Raw genomic sequence first — 19,275 nt, 5'->3', positions numbered from 1 at the left:
GCTACCAATTTAAGGATAAGAACTTTATTTTTAGCCTCCAATTTGAAATTCCAAAACACTTACAACGTGTTTTAAAATGTTTAATTTACATTTTACGTCTTTGTGGGTATAATTTATTATTCCGCTAATATTCTTAAATTTTGTAAACAGTCAGCCCTGAGTAAGTGTGGAAGACCCCCAAGGGTCCATGGTCCAAAGGTTAAGAGTGAGAAGCAGAGGTGATGGGAAGACAGTGAGCGTAGAGTACCACCTTGGGTAGTCATTGGGAGAAAAGCATGGTGTAGTCAGAGCGCGGGAAAGAAACACGGCGCAGGCAGAGAACAGGGAGAAAGTACAGTGCAGGCAGTGATCAGGAGAGAAACACTGCAGACAGTGTTAGACACCAGGCAGATACTAAGCAATGCAGTGCAGATAGCAAGCGTGTGAAATATTTTTATAGGTTTTACACAAACACATTTATTTTGGGCATACAGAACAAAGCATTGATAAAATAGGGGAAACATTTACCAAAATTTTATTTTTGAAAATATTTGGAATCACTCTCTTTCAAAAGCTAAATGTCAAAATGGCACCATCACTGGATAAAAATGGTAACCGATACACTACAGAACGTGCCCTCAGGCACACCAAATAACTAAATTTGCTTTTTCCTTGGCGAATATGGCTGTTGTGGTTTGGTACTGCATTGACTCATAATTCCTGTAACTTTGACAAAAAGCCACCAACAACTTTTATGCCCCTACCACAAGTCCCATCATATGCTTTGGCTGGAATTAACTTGGGCAACAACCTACAGAAAATCAGACTGGTGCATGGCTCGCTTCACTGGGAAGTTCCGAACCTGCATTGTGACACTTCAATCGTGGAAAAATACACGAACACCGGACAGTCACAAGGGATGTTTGTTTTTCTTATAAACATACAGGTTGCAAAAAGCAATGACAAGGCCAAGAAGTCTCACCTCTCGGCCTTATTGGCTTTTCTGTTGCTTTTGGCGAGGCAGTACAGTGCTGGGAAGCTGTGCAGGGTCAAAGAAAAAATATGCAATGGCTTCATTGTACTATTGCAGACATACGTCAAAACGCATGCAACACATCAGCGGAATGACATGAGCGTCATTTGTGTTAATTTTGTATTTACAAATTCAAGATGGCGGGTATGGTGGAGGAAGGAGAAAATCTGCACGAGGAAGGAGGCAGGAGAGAAGCACAAGACAGAAAGCACCACTAAAGTACAAAAGAAGAGCCACATGGCAACACCAAGCAAGAGGGGGGTGAGGGGGGGGCCTCAAGGATGAGAAAAACACACGGATAATTGAGAGCAACACAGGGTGGATAGGGAAAGAGAAGCCCATGAGGTAGACAACTAGAAAACACATGTACATTAGTGAAGCAGTTAGGCAAAAAGCAAAAAACTGGTTCCCTAAAAGTAAAGAGGATATGCTTCAAGAAAGGGACAAACACAAGATGGACAACGAAAGCCATTGATAAAAAAAAAAAAAAAAATCCATGACCATTAGAGTGACAGTCAAGCCATCCAGTGGAAAGCAATGGGCAGGCTTCAAAGCTACTGTAAGATCTTGGTAAACCGACAATAGGTCTTTTGCAACCAGACAGCTTTTCCGCTTTGGTAGACTCTACCTAAAAGGCACGTGTAGCTATGCTTCTGCCATCACAGGCAGAAGGCAACTTGGAAAGGGAGGGAAAAGAAAGCAGAGAGTTAGGCTCGGTCACCACAACATTTACTGCACGAGGGAATATTGCCATAAATGGAAATTCTGCTGCAGTCTACTGAACTTCAGGTTTCTCCTGTTTTGCAGGGTCCTTAGTGCCTAGAGACCTCTTTTGAGAGGAAAAGCAGACTAGATTGGAGAAGGGAGACAGACATACATGCATGCATTTGGGTTGAGGGATGAGCAGATGAGGGGTCTCTCTCCTAGGTGTACAAGTCATAAAAGGGAGTGCGCTTCTTTCAAGCCAAAGGAAAGAGACGAGGAGGAAAAGCAGGACAGTGTGCCACTCCTCAACCAACAGTAACCAGCTCCCTGCCCAGGACATGTTGCCTTTCAGGATCTCTTCAGAATCGGGAACTCTGCCAAAAGGGGCAATCTAACTGTAAAATAGACGACGCTTAAAGGCTGAAAGGTAGACTATTGCAAAGCTGCCTACAGAGCACCCCTCAGGAGACCTATCAAATGTGTACAAACCTACAACTGCTCCTGAACTAATCTGCGACACTTCATAAGTAACCAAGCAATACAACACTCTGCGTGGCTAGACATTCTACTCAAATTCTACTCCGGCACCTGCCCTTTTGCATCTGCTCTTGCCGACGGGTATGATTTTTATTTATTTTACCTAAGCAGTAACTTCTTGTACATAATGTTTTTCTTGAACTTCAGATTGTGAGTAAAAGGATTTTTCAAAACAATGCACTGTCCAACAAAAACAGCAAAAAGATACATCAACATTAGTTGTTCGGTTTCCAGTTCCTTTCTCGGGTGTGGTGGAAGGGAGTTTCTCATTTATAAACAGCTTACACATTAAATGAGTTTTTGGCAGTAGTCACAATTAAAAGAAGCGCTGACAAAGACCATACGTATGCCTTTCTTATAAGTGAAGATCACAATTAATTGGTGAGTTTGTACGTATAGCTGAGTGGAATGGTAGATGGGTACATGATTGACGAGCTAATGGTTTCCACAAACAGGTTTCTGAAATTTGTGACTGCACAGATGGATGCAAGTCTGAGTGCATGCAAAGATTAACGGGTGCATGGATGAATGAGAAGCACATGGATGATAAGTGAAAATATGCCCATTTCTTTGCAGCCCAGCTACCTGCTGGACCAATGAAGAGCAGAATATTGGCGAAATGTCAAAGTTCTAAACATCCTGAATGGATATTATAATCAAGCAATGATGGTTCAATGTGGGCTCATGACTTAGTGAATGACACGGGCATCACAGCGCACTCGACCCTTGTCCTTCCTTCACTTTCAGGATCTTCTGAAGTACGCAGTACGCATGATCTTCTACAGTTCTATGTGCAAAAGCACACAAAGATTAAAGGGGATGGCCAGGGTTCTGTTCCCCAGTGGATTCTGCCAGTTGAAGGGACTGTGCACCCGAGGATCAGGGGGTTGGTATCCATGCATCTGCTTCTCTCGCTCTTGTGGTGCTGGGAGAACCTTCTGGGAACATCGAGACAATCACTGCATCTCCCACACTGCCACTGTCGGCATACAGCTCCCCCTGTAGCAGACGAACACCTCCAGTAACCCCTTCAAGCAGTGACCACCTTCTGCTCCTGCTCTGCCTGTAATCTCTGCTGTTTGCAAGGCCATCCCATGCCTTCTAAAGGCAGCCACCACTCCACTCGGAAGATGCCAGTTAGCAACATACTACGAGTAGTCCAGTTAGCTCACTCTGCAGCTTCTTCGTACTGATCATATAAACCCTGAGAAAAAGCTAAAGTGGCCCCTAGCCACACCTAAAAAGGCTGTCAATGAAAAAGTCTAATCAGCAGATTCATGATAAACTGCTTTCTAAATGTCAGAAGATATATGTGTACTGTTCTGTCACAATAACTCAATGTAGATTATTGTTCGATCATGTTGTGCTGGGATATAGTAAAGTGTTTTGTATGTGTTCACCAACTATTTGGCCCACTGAGCCTGTGAATTTAATGCTGAACTCTGAGAGGCAGCCTTATTTCTGCACTGCTGCTCTGTTTGCCTCATATATACAGCAAACCAACAAGAAGTCTTTTTGGGGCAGTACCATCTAAAATATGCACTGTAACGGGAAAACTCACAGATCCTGCCATGAGAAACTTTGTCTTGAAAACCCCCCAAAAAAGGAATCGATAGACAATCATATTACCTGAACCCTAACACAATACAGAGGAGAAACTTGCAGAAACTCCATCCAAGACATCAGCTTTTCATTTTCATCATTTAACCATACACTGTACAATATACTCCTGGACATTTGCTTTCAATTTTCATTATTTAGCCAACCACTATACAACATATTCCTAATCAAACAAGGGGACCCATTACGAGAAAGTCAGAGTCTGTCTGAAGAAACCCAAGAGAGCGAGCTTACAGCACTTATATTGTAGGGTCAGAAGATGTTTTTTACTGAAACCTGCAGTCTACTGTAGCATCAGCATTAGAAGAGGATTAGCTCAGCTTTTCATTTATGTATTAGCTTTACTAAGTGATTTTTCTGGATGTTATTACAGTTAATCTGAAGGCTTTGTCCATATTTAAGATCCTCCTAGTGTCACAATTCAGCACAAACATACCACAACTCCAGCCCACCCGCTAACCGCATGCATAACAAGCTGTTTGAGCTCAATGTGCACACTCAGGTTTCTTCTGCTACAACATAGATTTTTAGGTTGAGTATAGCAGCGCGCAAGCGCGGCTTTTCATACTTGCTGTTTTCTATTTGGGCTTCTAGACACTCCCACCTTACAGCCTTCACTATCGCTCGCTTATGGGCTTGCCTTTCAAAAATCATTTGTTATCATTGGTAAAGGCTTTTCATTTGTCCCTCCTTGGGGTGGTTTGGTGACCGCCTTGGCCATCGACCATGTTACATGGCTAATTCCACTTTTGCCGATACGTTTGACTGAGAGCAAACTTTTCTTCCCCTTTTGTGTCTCTCCTTCATGCTCATGGTGTGGTGCTTTAAATCGGCTCACTTATGTGAAACTGTATCACTTTTCATTTTCAATTTATGTGGCAAGAAAAGTCCAGTCAGTAGTTAACAACGCTAATATCTCTAACTCAAGCAAATGCAAGACCCATTGCATTGCAAATGCTTGTTGTTACAGGTCTTCACCTACAACTGCCAAGTGTTTAGTAGGTATATGCGTGACATTTCTCTCTTCATTGTTGTGTCTCTGATTTACAAACGTTTATGGTTGATCGGTCGGGCAAGCTTATGTAGAGTGGAATCCACCCCATAAAAGGTCTCTTGCCCCTGTAGAGAGAGTCCCAAAGCCAATCGCCTAGATCAACGATCATCTAGACAGCTGCCATGTTGTCAGTTTTGACCTTTAAATTACAGTATGAGAGGTAAGGAACTCCATAATTTAGATTTCTGCACCCTTGAGGATCTACCCCCTCACCACCCCCCCCCCCCTCCCACCCCCCCCATTTGATGAGAGTTCAATTCTGGAAAAATGGCAGAGGAAGGATGCAAGTCATCAGATTTCTGCACCCTTGAGTATCTAACCCCTTCCCCTCCCCCCCCCCCCCATTTGATGAGAGTTCAATTCTGGAAAAATGGCAGAGGAAGGATTCAAGTCATCCCATCAAGAGGACAGTAGCGAAACTATGCACGCACAGGAAAAAGAAAAAAAAAAGTTATTGAATAACGAGCAAGTAAATTAGACTGGCAGGAAAGCCGAATAATTATAAGCAACAGGCCAACCAAAAGCTTGCAATAAATATTGGCATTGCACACACTGGGTCTTCGCCAACAAGCAGCTAAAAGGTTTGTGGGCGAGACAGAAAACAGGATTAGATTGACTACATAAAACACACCTGGAATGACATGAGGTATCCGAAGATCTCCCATGTTAGGCGCCAGCCATCTTTCATGTTTGCAGCTGACAAAACAGTTCTCAAGTTTTAACAAGCATTTGCAATGGAATGGGTCTAGCATTTGTCCGAGTTAGAGCTATCCGCATTGTAAATTCCTAACTGGACATTTCTTGCCACTTAAATTGAAAATGAAAAAAGCTGTTGACACATGCGAGTCAATTCAAAGTGCTATGGCTGCCATGAGCGCGAAGGAGAGAGGCAAAAAGAAGCTTGCTCGCAGTCAAACGGATCGGGAATCATGCATTTATCCATGTAACAAGGCCAGTCTGCAAGGCAATAACAAAACCGCCCAAAGGAGTGACAAATGTAAAGCATTTATCAAAGATAAAGAATTTTTGAAAGGCAAGCCCATGAATGAGTGAAAGTGATGGGCGTGCGGTGGGCATGGTTAAAAGACCACAATTCTTACTGTAGGTCAAAGCACTTGTGCGCTCGATCTACAAATGTTTATGAGTTAGTATTTGTTTACATAATCAGTGACATCACAGGAACATCACCTTCGACTCCAATTATATCACAGAAAGAGACATCAGTTAAAGTATTGAAATGATTAAAAAAAACACACACACAGATACCGCAGCTAAGATAAACAAATTACCGTAAACACCACAAAATATGAAATCCATAAAGTGCTCATATTTTACTTTAAAAATAAATCACTTACCAAAAAGCAAAATCTCCCCTTAAACAGAAATAACAATAATGGTCTCAGAAAATAAATGCACCGCAGCCTTTAACGGTACATAGCTTAATGAATGAGGCAGTCAATGGGTTAGTGAACTGGGGCTGTATACTTCACAGTGGCTCCAGGAAGCACATGAACTAATGACCACGGACTCTATAGGCTTGAATGGCCAAAGGCAGCATGCCACATATAGCAGTATGCATACATATAGCCTCAAACAGTATTTGTGTTTGTCGTTTTTTTAGCAGTATAACTATAAATTGATGCGCATTATGTGTTTGCGTAGCCTTAAGTGTGAGGATTGATGGGGTCAGAATAATAGGAGTATGGTTATTCACGGAGGGAGGGTATATGACATATTGGGAAATGACAACATGCAGGAAGTCAAAGGTTTTGATGTCCGAGTTAAGCTACTTCACTTCTACGTCAGAGAAAGTAGCAGTCATATTTAACCATGAGTCAGACTGTGACACTTTGCTGACTAACTACTTCTTCATTAACTTTCCCACCCACCACCACTATTTAGTTTACACTCCGCCTTAAGTCACCCCCACTTTACTTATTAAATTGTGTTAAGACTTTCTATTGTTGTATTTTATACATCATCATTTCTGCTTCATTCCCTGTGTGCACACAGTTTTCTATGAGGCTCGTTGTCAGTTTCTTCCGGGTTCCAGGAGGAAGGACCCTGATCTCCCCCAAGAACCTGCAGTACTCTTTTTGGTGAATGCCCAGTAAGTCACCTTGCCTCACCAAACATGCTTTCTTATATCATTTGCAGCACAACCATGCCAACCTCTACTTTATATAAAAGCATTAATCAGACTACAGAAACTGAGAAGGAGCCTTGCTATAAAGAACCTACAACCGGAAAGGACCAGTTCATAAAAGGGCATAAGGATTTCCCTCTCTCTTCCCTTTTCTTAATTTGAAGTCTCTGGTAGTAACCAGAGCAGCTCCAGGATGGTCTAGACTACAAAGGAATGTTTGGGGTTGGCCTTGGTGTACTTCCATTTTCGTAATTGAGACATTTCACAGTATACATTTATAACTAATACTAATAATATGCATCAGAGGCTGTAGACAGCGATGTAAATCAACAGGTCCAGAAAGGACGGTAAAATGTGTCTACAGGCCCTGACAGTAAAGTGCATCAATTGGATTGAAAGTAAAATGTGTCATCTCGACCTGAAACATGCTGCAGCAGTCCCAGACATTAGAGGCATTAATGGCTCAGGCTACAATAAGTTTTAGGTGCACCAGAAGTAATAATAGTTAAAAGGGTGTACTGAGAACAATGACCTCAAGCAGTAAAAGAAAACACAGGCCCCAGGCTGCAGTGATGTTAGTAATCCCACACAATATGTGCATTATTAGCTTGAGCCTGGGACAAGCATTAATAACCATAGGCAATAACTATCAATGACCAAAGGCAACAAATACATAAATATCTTCAGCTGACTACACACATCAATCTCCGCTGATAATAACATACATGAATCATTCCAGGCTGTATTGAGCATCAATGGCCCAAACAAGCACCAAGAAAGATCAGTGGTCCAGACAGCAACAAGCATCCTTGTCATTAATGAGTGTAAGCATTGGTGACCTAAAACAGTATAAGGATTAGTGACCAAAAGCAGAATAATTAGAAGTGACCCAAAACAAAATAACCACCATTGACCAAAACAGTAGAAGGATCGGTGACCAGGACGGTATATGCATCAGTGATCAGAACAGTAGAAGCATCAGTGACCTATTCCAACACAGGCATCAGTGGTCTAAAACAAAAGCACGGCCTCTGGAATTATGCGCAGTATATTCAGCATAATTATGGTTTTACCACACTTCCCACATAATCCATCATCCTCTGCATACATTGCAGATTTTAACCCCCCCCCCAAAAAAAAAAGCTGCTTCTATCTCAAATGCATCAAAAGTTACAAAAAAACGCTACAATGTGCTGTTGCGCAGAGGCAGGCTTTTTGACATACAGAAGCAAGCCACCTTTCAGTTGCTGATTGCTGCATCAAGTTGCTAAACTGATTTTAATGAGGGAAAACCTTTCCCTATACAGTGACGAGGTGTAAAAATGACAAAATAGTGAGGTAACAGTCCTTCACAATGTGCCACATTACACTGCATATTTTGCATTGTCTTGCCACATTAATTAGTCACCCATGCCTCATAATTTGATTTTCCCCTCCTAAATAATTTCAGTGGGCCCGAGTATACGTAGTGGTTAAAAAGTATATAAAACTTCAATAATCCCAAACTCTAAGAAGCACCAATTAATTGCCCCGTGCAAGAATGAGCATAGCCCCCACCATGAATAAGCATCAAGACCTCCATGCAAGAATGCAATAAAGGCCCCAAGTTTTGACAGAGCTTCAAGAACCCTAGACCGAAATTATCAAAATGGTCCCCAGAAAGGCATGAGCTTCAGTGGTCCCATAACAAGCATCAAGGGCACCCAGCCTGTAACATGATTCAGCAGCAGGGTGGTAGAATGGGGCAAGCAATGCCACAGACAGGGGGTAATGGGCGATAGAAGCCACACAACCCGATGGACAGTGGGATGAGGGTTGGAGGGTGCAAGCAATACAAACAGAGGGCGGGAGGGGCATGCAACACAACAGATTGAGGAAGCAACTACATGCATTCTGATGGAGTACTTGCACAAGAAGAACAAACGTAGCTCCAAAAGCAAAAGCAGTCTAAGGACACTGGGGAAGGAAGCAAGCCAAGTCGGCACGCATTGACTGAAGATGAGCAAGCAAAAAAAGAGTGACAATATAGACAACCAATGGTAAGCAATGGGCGGGCTCTATGCCCCCCTGTCCTTTATGTAAATTGACAGCACATAGGCTGCCTCAGGAGAGTCCTGTAGATCAGGTTATTAAAAAAAATTGAAAAAAAAACAAAAAACTAGTAAAATTCTTTAATCCTTCTTCATGAAAACATACCACTTAATAACCACAAAGTCTAATTTTGCAAGCCTTGTTTATCATCATATTCAGTTAAAATGTGCCTCTTTTGACAAATGAACTGGCCGAAGACACATTCAACAATACCATATCAAAAATAGATGGTGAAGGTATGTAGAAGTAGGAAAACAATGGACACGAAGACCAGGCCAAAAAGGTGAAGGAAGTAAACAGCTTCTTTTATGCAGAATAGTGCTCAACCGCCATCTGTATACAGATGGTAAAAAGCCAGAGAGTGGCTTACTGGCGTTAGAGAACAGATTTCTGCCTTCCAAATCCATGCAGTACCACTAGCTTTTTGACACATTTTCTGCAGATAGAAGAAGACATTTTCCTGTAAAATTTCATGGGACAGATTTGCTCAAACAGGGAACAGACTGGTTAAGTATCTGTCAGAAGTTTTTTCTAAGCACAAATCAATTTACTGGTATTATTCAGTTTAATATTCACACTGCCACACAACGCTAAACGTTTCACACATTCAATGGGTTCCGATAAAGATCACGAATCACTAGGCATTAAACAGAAAAAGAAGTCTCTATCGTCATACCGCTTGCTAATTTGCTTGATAACTGAGAAACGTCCCTGGTAAGATTTCGCATGTTTAAACCTATCTTGCTCTGTAGAGATCAATGAAATCATTGCTACATTTTAAGTATATAAACTCTCATGCCCTCCTCACTTTTGTCCAGGAAATGTTAAGGATAAAAGAATACTGCAAAAAAACATGGCCGCCATTTTACAAAAATACACAAAATGTTTCAATTACTTTTGGTAATTGCATTACTAGAGTCTTCTTTTCTCGCTTCTATTCATTCCAATATTGAGGCAATCCTGCCTCACCAGACACCCATACCATGTGATCCTTCGCAAAACAAAAAGACACTCCCCTCCTCCTGTATATACCGCGTAACCCAACACAACTCAAATTTGGATGACCTGGACTACCTGGGAGAGAGGGATGTAATGAATAGAAACGAGAGAGGGTAATGCCATTACCAGCAAGTAATTGAAACATTACCTCTGTCCCTTCCCTCACTTCCCTTCATTACAACATTGAGATGTACAAAGCAAAACAGGACAACCAAAAAGGGTAATGCACAAACTCAAGTTTATTAAAAACACAAAAGACACAGTAAGGAACCACTATTTAGATGCCTTAACACCTTAGACCCAAACACCTCAGACAGTTCGCTCTCCTGAACAATCTGATAATGAGAGGCAAAAGTCAATGGGGAGGTCCAGGTTGCTGCCCTGCAGATCTCAGCAATTGAAGCCCCCTAATTCTCAGCTCCAGAGGTAAACATAGATCTCGTAGATCGACCATGAACTCCTAAAGGAGGAACCTGAACAGAAGCCTTGTAGGCCAGAGAAATCAAGGTCCGAACCCACTGACTCAAAGAGACAGTGGAAGGCTTCAACACCTTTTTCACGGGACCAAAATTCACAGAGAATCGGAAAGCGGGACAGGAGCTAAACAATAGGCATTACTACTATCCAATTTAAGGGTACTCAATTTACTAACCTCAGAAGGGCATTATGTATGAGGTGGACTTGCTGGCATTCAAATACATGACCTGCAGATTACTCAATGTCAATGAAAAGCTTTTTGCTCAAAGTAATTTTGCAGAACTACAAACAAAAGGTATAATGGTAAACTCCTGGTCTACAAGAACATCAGAGTTCCAAATCAGGGACTATGATGAGGCGGAAAATAACTCAGCAGCAAATTTTCAACAGTTAAATTTTGAGGTAGGTCATCAAGCTCTCATATGTTCTTTAGCAGGAGTTTTCAGGGTAGATTAAGTATAGTGGATTAGCATGCAGCAACCAGTAGTAGCTTAATGCACCCATCATCTGGCAGCACATTAATATTTTATGAGTAACGACTCTCTTAAAACCACTTTTAATAGGTCCCAACAATAGGGTAAATGTATGCTCCATTTTTTTCCTTCAGTTACACGTAGATTTTAAAGGTAACGTACAAACTGAAATACCATACATCTACAGAATGGGTCTAAAAAGGTCATCCTCATGGATGAATAGTATCGGACAACAAAATGAATCTAAGGGTTCCTGGGCAATATGAAAACCCAGATCAGATACAGAATGAGTTTAGGCCCATACCACTGCCGCCTGAGAAACAAATCCTCTTCAATAACGGTCAGTAAGTTCACTAGTTAACACCTTCCTGATAGACTTAAGTTCACTTACCAAGGAGTTCTTACATCCGGGGTAGAGGTCCTCTAATCAGAAAAACACCCAGGAAATGGTAGTGGGCAGAGATACTTTGCATTTATAAATGGCATCATAGATGACAGACTGCGCAGGAAGATCGAAAGATAGGTACTGAGTCTCAAACCTGGCAGACAGGGACCACTAGAGATCAGGACTACCTCTAGGAATAAAGTAAGAAAGTCATCCCCCTTCAAAGAACTTCGCACTGGAATGGCAGATTCCTTACAGTTGAAAAGTTGTGTCGATCCTGTCAGTATGATTTGACTATAGCAGCTCCATTTCTAAGTGTCAACCCCATCAACACAATTTGACCCGCAACAAAATGATCACCCTTGCCTACACACCAAGGTTAAGGTATTCAGTGTGTGGCTGCGGTAAAGTTAAAACAAATGCCACATGATTGCCATTACCACAAATACTGTATTAATATGGTGTTGACATTGATGAAAATGTGGTTACATTTAAAAACCTGCTGATTTTATGAAAAGGACGATGGTCAAGAACGCTAAAAAGCAAAAAGAGGTCTTCAATCTTGACACAAGAAAAAGAATATCTTAAGTCCCTGCACGGAAAATACCATCCCAGGAAGGTTGCACAGTGCATTCCTCACTGGGGAAAGAGCGGGCAGCTGAAATAAATTACAATAAAGGTCTATTTGCTGGCCAGGTCCAAGAAAATAGTTGTTTTCAAACGATACAAAACCTGTTCCTGTATGTCTATCACATCACCTATAAATAAGGCTCCCAAGGGACACTGAACATGCAAAATGTGTATTTTAAGAAAGGCAAATGAGAGGAGTTTTGTCAAGTAGTTGCAATTCCAACAATGTATCTGGTCAATTCCAATAAACAGAGAAATGGAGACGTGAGTGTAAAGACCCACATGCCACAGTGTACCATTTCCAGGGAAGATGTAAAAATCGGTTACAAGACCAGACACGCCATTGGTAATTACGAGTTTACCATGCTCTGCCAAGTACATTTTAAGTTATTAAAAAGCTACTTCCAAGTGCAGAATCGGAAAATAGCTGCATAGATCATGGCTTTACACATCACAGCTCCCTATTTGGCCACATTAAATAAATATCTATTAAGTTACAGAGAAATGAGAAGCTCATACAGCACTCACATAAAGTGATAAATGATGGTGATAAATGCTCTCAAAGTAAATCATGACATGCCTGAATGAGACAGCAAGAAGGTACCACTCCAACCAAAGAAAGGAGGATGTGATACCAGTAAATAAATCTGAAATGTATGTATGTTAATTATTTCAATTTGTATCTGGAAACTTCACCAATAAACTACCCTGTTTCATAATGTGCTTATGGACCACATGACACCAGCGCTTTCCATCACGTTCTTAAGTGTCCAAATCATACACCAGCCATTGTTTGTATGTGTATGGGGAGGATACTGCCAGCAAGTCAGCATCCATTCTCCATTTGATTTATACATTCATAGAGTTGAATTTCTTGCCAGAAGAAGGGTGTGTATCACCAGTGCTCGTGCAGCTAGTGCAGGGTTCTGCAAAGTCGGTCCTGGAGAGCCGGGTCCATGCCAGGTTTTTAGCATATCCATATTTAGAAAAAAGATGTTTCAGAAATCTAAATTTTTCTAAATGTGGATATGCTAAAAATCTGGCCTGGACCTGGCTCTCAAGGACTGACTTTGCAGAACCCTGAGCTAGTGTATGCCTTGATAAATCATAAAAAATTTACAAAACCTGCTGGTCTAGTGACTTGACTAATCTACTCGACCCGAAAACTTTGGTTTGACTTAACAGACTAAACTTGTGCTTCATGTATAATAAGAATCTAGACCACATATAGGGTACACATGACCCCGATTTGCCTCTTAGTTCAGTAATAGCACTGTCATCAGTGCAGGAGCAGGGATGTTTCTCAGTTTATCTGTAAACACTGATGAGAAAGGGCCCTGTCATTTACAAACAGCACATGTTCCATTGAAATCAAGCCAAACTTTCCCACTAACATGCAGTTTTACTGATAAATCTATACAGCGCAAAGACAATAATATATGGAAATTGGATTTCAGCAAAAATATTTATCATTTGTTCTTCACCAAGTAAAGTGCTATTTTTTATTTTCATACTATTAAAATATTTCTCATCACAGTTAGTTTGCTTTCATAACCACTCAAATATATTTTAAAGTGTTTGTACAGTTCATTTACAAGCTATTTAAATGTGTGTCAGAAAAAAAGCATGACATCTAACAACTTACAGCCTTTAATTTCGTACTCTGTGTACAGCAGGACAGTCAGAACGTCCACTTTACAAAATCCTTCATCTTTGCAGGCAGAGAAAGAAAAGTAAACACCAACCTCCGGGATAAAATAAGCAGCATATCATAAGAAGACAAACTGACATTTGATCTCTGTCTGAACATATGCAACAAGATTAAAACGAGATTTAAAGGTATCTTTTTTGACCTTCACTTTCTGAATGAACAGAACATCTGTTCTTTGTCAGCTCGCCAGAACGAGTCAGTGGGCCCTACAAATAGCTCAGCCTGATAAAAATCTAAATCCCTGTAAGATTTATTGAGGCCTGTACTGCTTGCGTTTCTGCTAGACTCCAGGTGGACATTTGGTTGGAGAGCCACTAGATGGACCTGCACGCTTTGGAGTGGCACTTAAGCTGGAATACTGCAAGCTGCATTTCAAGTACACCCAAACCTACCCGCTACTATCTGCTGAAGAGGGGCAACAACTTAAAACAGGTACTAGTTGCACCAACATGGGTGGCAAACACTCTTCTACTTGCAAGTAATGCAAAAAACACTAAGAACTACATGAATATAACAGGGAAACTGGTGCAGAATACCTGGCGGAGTGCTCCCTTCCCTTTGCCTGCCCTCATGTTCCTTGGTATCCCCATAACATAACAGTCTTTGCTGTGCTTTTCCAAGGGGTACCCATCAAATGGCACCGATTAGCATGACAGCCCAAGGTCACCAGTCATATTTTACTCTGCGCTGATGTCCTTTGGTAGGGCTTGAGTTATTCAAGATCCAGAAGAAGGAAGAGCAACAGAAGTGGGAAGAGAGTGGGGAGCATGTTAGAGCCACTACAATGGGCTACCAGCCTTCCACATAACTGAGGGTACTTAGACTAATCCCTCCGATGTGGTAGGGACTGACAGGACATCAGTTGTAGCACCTACAGGAAAGTCCAAGTTAGTTTAGGCAGGCTCGGGAAGGGCTGAACACATACCCTGTAAGTCAAATGCATTGAGAGGCCCAAGCACATCCCCCCCTGTGACAGGGCACTAGGATCTATCTATAAGAGAGAAAACCGTATGCATGATCCACTGTGTGAATGTGCTCTGTGGAGTAACTTTCATAAGGACCAGAGATTCTGAGAAAGAATGTTTCCCCATTTCTGGAAAGGGATCCCTTTGGATAACATGGATCGTATATGACCACTGAGATAGGGCACTATATACTCCCCTGTGGTTGGTGTTTCCACTAAGGAGCCAGGAGGTACAAAAGTGGTACAAAAGCTCCTCTATCTGACCTTAGCCCGGGGCTCTCAGAGGGCGAGGCCTGACTGATCTCATCCCAGCAGTAATTTAAAAGCTTTGAAACGGGGATGTCCCCAACTTTATAGACCAAAACACGCATTGATTTCTCAACAATGGCAGTGTAAACGCCCATATGGCAACCCAGTCCAGCTATACGTTTTATTTCATTGTGCATCACCTTTTACTTCATCATGCATTACCTAAAGTTATTATTTGCTTTTTCTAAACGTTGTGTTTCTGTAGTTTTTTTTCAGGCAACAAATGACCTGTTGAGTAGTACATAATATGAAATGAGTCACCTCAGGGTGTCTGAGTGAAGCCAGGGTGTGGCTGGGGTTTATAATGGCCACGACCGAGATCTCTTAGGATAAGGATGAAGGCACTGCCAGTTTCTCACGGTGCCTGTTGCTGGGTATAAAGATGGACAAGCACATCCAATACTTGGCCTCTCTGCAGAGGGCGCAAAGTGACGGTCACATTTGTGCCAATGATTATTGTAGAAAAGTGTGTGAAGGATGTGCAGAGCTATCCAAAGGAGGGCAGCACTAAAAGAAAATGCAGTGCTTATAGCTGACTGGGTGAGTGGTGCATGTGGGGGATGGTGAGGTGGAGGAGGCAAGAATTACAGAAGAGTAGCTTAGTCAGTGAGATTTAGGTGGGTGTGAATCTCAAATTCCCCCCAACTAAAAAAGCAGTGAGCTGCTGGGTGAAGTGGTGACATGGTCAAGGTTTAGGATGCGCTGTTTCCATGAGGAACAGGGTTAGTACTGATTCGGCACAGTGGTTGAAAAAAATATGTTTTGGAATGCTACCCCAAGTGATTGCCACCGGTGCTGCTATTTGCGAGCATTCATCCCATCACCTCTTGGATGCGTGACTGCCACTAGTATGCCCGGAATCCTGACACTGTACAACAACCAAACCTACAACTGCCAATGTGTGTGAATTCTAATAATCAGTTAATTTGCACCCATTCAAGGTGTGTACTTCTATGGGTTCAGATTTACTATTTTTGTTGGTAGCCCAGTCACAATATGGGCCTGATTAACAGGTAAGCTGAAATTTTCAGTCATTTACACTTTTGAGTAAGTTTACTGGTTTTATACAAAAAGTGTAAGTTCTTTGGCCACCCCCTTCTAAGACCCCATTTTTTTTCCAAGCTACTTAAAGCCATGAATGTTCCCTCAAAGTTTGTCCAATTCCACCTAAAGGTGCAGTCATTTTTGGAGGCACAAAGAGGGTGTCAATGGAGATCTGGTACCATAGACCTCAGCCAGGCAGGCCAGCAGGGAGATAAATATTACAGCTCCCTCGTACTATTAGGCTTTCTATTTAAGATAGTTTGGGGCCAACAGACTGCCACAAGAAATTAAGTGTCTTAGGTTTCTAACTGTTCAAATCACATCAGTTCGGCTGCAGAGATCCCCTCACACTGGTGGGCTGCGGTACCACTGTACCAGCTGTTCTGTTTACGTATGTGCCCCTCTAGAAGGTCCGTGGTTTTAAGTCAAGCGTAGTATGCAGCACTCCCACTCAAGCCAATTACCAGCCTGAAGGATCGCTGACAAACGCAAACAACAAACCCGTTCAAGGCAGGCCAGGACAGTGACAGAACTGTCTTGGTGCGCAAGCATTTCCACCTAACGGCAATAATAGGCAGCGTGCTCCGCTCACCTTTCATAGAATCACAAAGGAAAAAAGCCAACCCAAGGCTGCAAAAACATATGTTTACGTTTGAAACATTTAAAGAGGAGTTCAACAATTTTAAGTTTACAGCTGCCGACTTATTGATCCAAAGTAAGAGTCCAAGTTCAAGCTGAACAAAGCTCTTTCAGTTGTTGTCCCCACAAATCAAATCACTTCAGTCAAGCTCCGAGCATTAATCCCAGACAGTAGCTCACGGCAGCGCTATAAAGGTGCACAAAGGTCCAGTGGCACTCCCCTCAATCCTCACAATTAAAAGGTCAGAGGAATCAGAATGCGTGAAAACGTGTCATCTAATTTCCAAACTTTGCCTAAGCTTTACAAATGTCGGCGCGATGTAACAAAGTGCCTTCCCGTGGAACACTTCCTGGGCGGTTAACGGTGGAAAACATGCTACAAAAAATTACATTAAAAAAGCGCGGAAAGATGAACTTAAGTCGCGCGTAAAAGGGCAACAATTTCAACGTGCCGCCCGTCACCCAGGCACATTTTGCAGCACGCGGGAGCAGGTTACAGCGTGGCCATTTAGAAGTAAAGTTAGTCATTCAGCCGTCTAACCAGGGGCGCGAGACTGGTGCCACTCACCTGGTTTTGCACTCTCAGGGCCATTTTGAGATTCCGGCAGCAGCGCTAGGTGCACGGGCAGTGAGCGGCAGAGCGGCAGTACTTCCTGCCCCTTCTCCCCGTCCTCAGCTCCAGCCCTCCGACGCGGACACCTGGGACCCGTACCGGTGCCCCGCCTAGCGCCTGACAAACTTCCGAAAGGGCGGATCTCTCCTTTCTCCACACAGCCACGCCAAGCGGGCTCACAGGCGCAAGCGCTTCAATGTCACAGAGAGAAGTAATACTAAAGAGAGCCGCGCACCAGCGCAAAGCCCGGAGCTGCCAGCGCAGCCAATAACATTTGACGTGACACACCTTGTCCACAAGGTAATTTGAGCTGAGTCGAGTCAGTGGGGTTGGAGCAGGGTTTTTCCATTAAAATATAAAAAAAAAACACGGCACTCGAGCATATTCAGATCAAAAACTTAAGTCATTCTCCTTGAGCTAACAGCTAAAAAAAAAATGAATAAATGCGGTATTTAGGCTAGGGCATTTCGTAAGAAAACAAAACCGATTCACAAATGCGCACAACATGTCTCTGCTCGCGTTCTGAGCTCCCTCCCACTTCCTGGTGTGCAGGTGGAATGCACAGGCAGCCACCCCGCCCTCTGCCTTTATTTACAGCAAAGACACGGTTCTTAGTCACAACACTGACTGTTACCAGCCCCAAAGGTCGAACGAGAGAATGGGAATTAAATTTCCTCTCCATTATCGCTGCTGGCATCAACTGTAGTGATGACAAAAACAAAACACTCTGATCTGGAAGCAAACGTCAGAAACTAATCGAGGAAAGCCAGATTAAAGGCCAGCCTGCAATTGGATCATTGAGACGCATTCCTAAATTAAATCTGCCGTTCCTGTTTTCTGGGATGCAGGAATGCAATGTCAAAGTTTGAGCCCACAGCCCCATTCTTGTTTTCTCCTTTAATTCTAATCTTGTACCAAGATTTTAAAGACTCATGGTATTAAACAGTTTAATTGCATTGTTTGTAGGTTTGCCGTAGAGACAGCACACTCGTGCCTCCCTCTTGTTCCACCCCCCAAAAATCAATCAATCAATCAATCTATCAATCTATCTATCTATCTATCTATCTATCTATCTATCTATCTATCTATCTATCTATCTATCTATCTTACTGGTGGTTGTCAGTAGGTAGTTCTGGTTAGGGCTTAGTTGCCATAGGAAAAGCGGTTTTTGTTTTGCTAATAACTTCGACACTGTTTGACGAATCTTCACAAATTTTTCAAAAGTAGTGTATCAGTCAATTCAGCTGCCCTGTGGAAAGTTTTGTGGCGATTCGTCAAGCAAAGGCTGAAAAAAAATGGGGAGGTCCTACAACACCTTTTCCCCATTCAATTTCCAATAGGGTATTTTAGACACAACTACAGCCTGAACCACTGGATGGAATTACAACAAATGTGACAGAAAGCTAGATTTTGGTCTAGAAAGGTACCTTTCGGTAATTTGGTGTAAATCTGTTCAGTAGTTTTGGAGCTATTAAAGAAGAAAAGCTTAATGTATATCTAGAGACACAGATCCACGCACCAACAGCAATGCCATGATTGGCTGGCTGCAATGTGACACAAAAGTTGCGGTCGCCATTTTATGTATCAGTATTCGGTCTCAGGGGAGGAACTTAAACTAACTGACCCATCTAGTGCCAAATTTATGGAGTTAAAGTCATTTTTTGGATGTGGAAACCTACTTTGCGTCAATGAGATGCAAAGTAGGCGTTCCCATGCAAAAAATGACTCTATGGCCTTAGCGCCATATTTATCCCAGTGCTAAAATCACACACAAGGGGGAGGAGGGGTCAAATAATGGTGCAAAGCTTGCTTTGCACCATTATTTAACAACTGGGTCAGGGTTGGCGTTAGGGGACCTGTGGGCCT

The 19,275-nt window shown here is 42.4% G+C and overlaps 1 protein-coding gene across 2 annotated transcripts in view; it reads right to left on the bottom strand.

Annotated features, from left to right (window-relative positions):
* The window catches only part of LOC138287823 (tight junction protein ZO-2-like), a 144,326-nt gene extending 126,704 nt beyond the window's left edge, over positions 1–17,622 (bottom strand). For both annotated transcript variants that reach the window (XM_069228708.1, XM_069228713.1), the window contains exon 1: positions 17,365–17,622. In XM_069228708.1, the coding sequence (XP_069084809.1) occupies positions 17,365–17,388 (24 nt within the window). In that variant the 5' untranslated portion in view covers positions 17,389–17,622. The remainder of the gene's footprint in view (positions 1–17,364) is intronic.
* Between the last annotated feature and the right edge of the window lie 1,653 nt (positions 17,623–19,275).

Source organism: Pleurodeles waltl, chromosome 1_1 (genome assembly GCF_031143425.1).
Source record: "Pleurodeles waltl isolate 20211129_DDA chromosome 1_1, aPleWal1.hap1.20221129, whole genome shotgun sequence".
NCBI classification, from domain to species: Eukaryota; Metazoa; Chordata; class Amphibia; order Caudata; family Salamandridae; genus Pleurodeles; species Pleurodeles waltl.
This window is presented reverse-complemented; position numbering and strand designations above follow the sequence as displayed.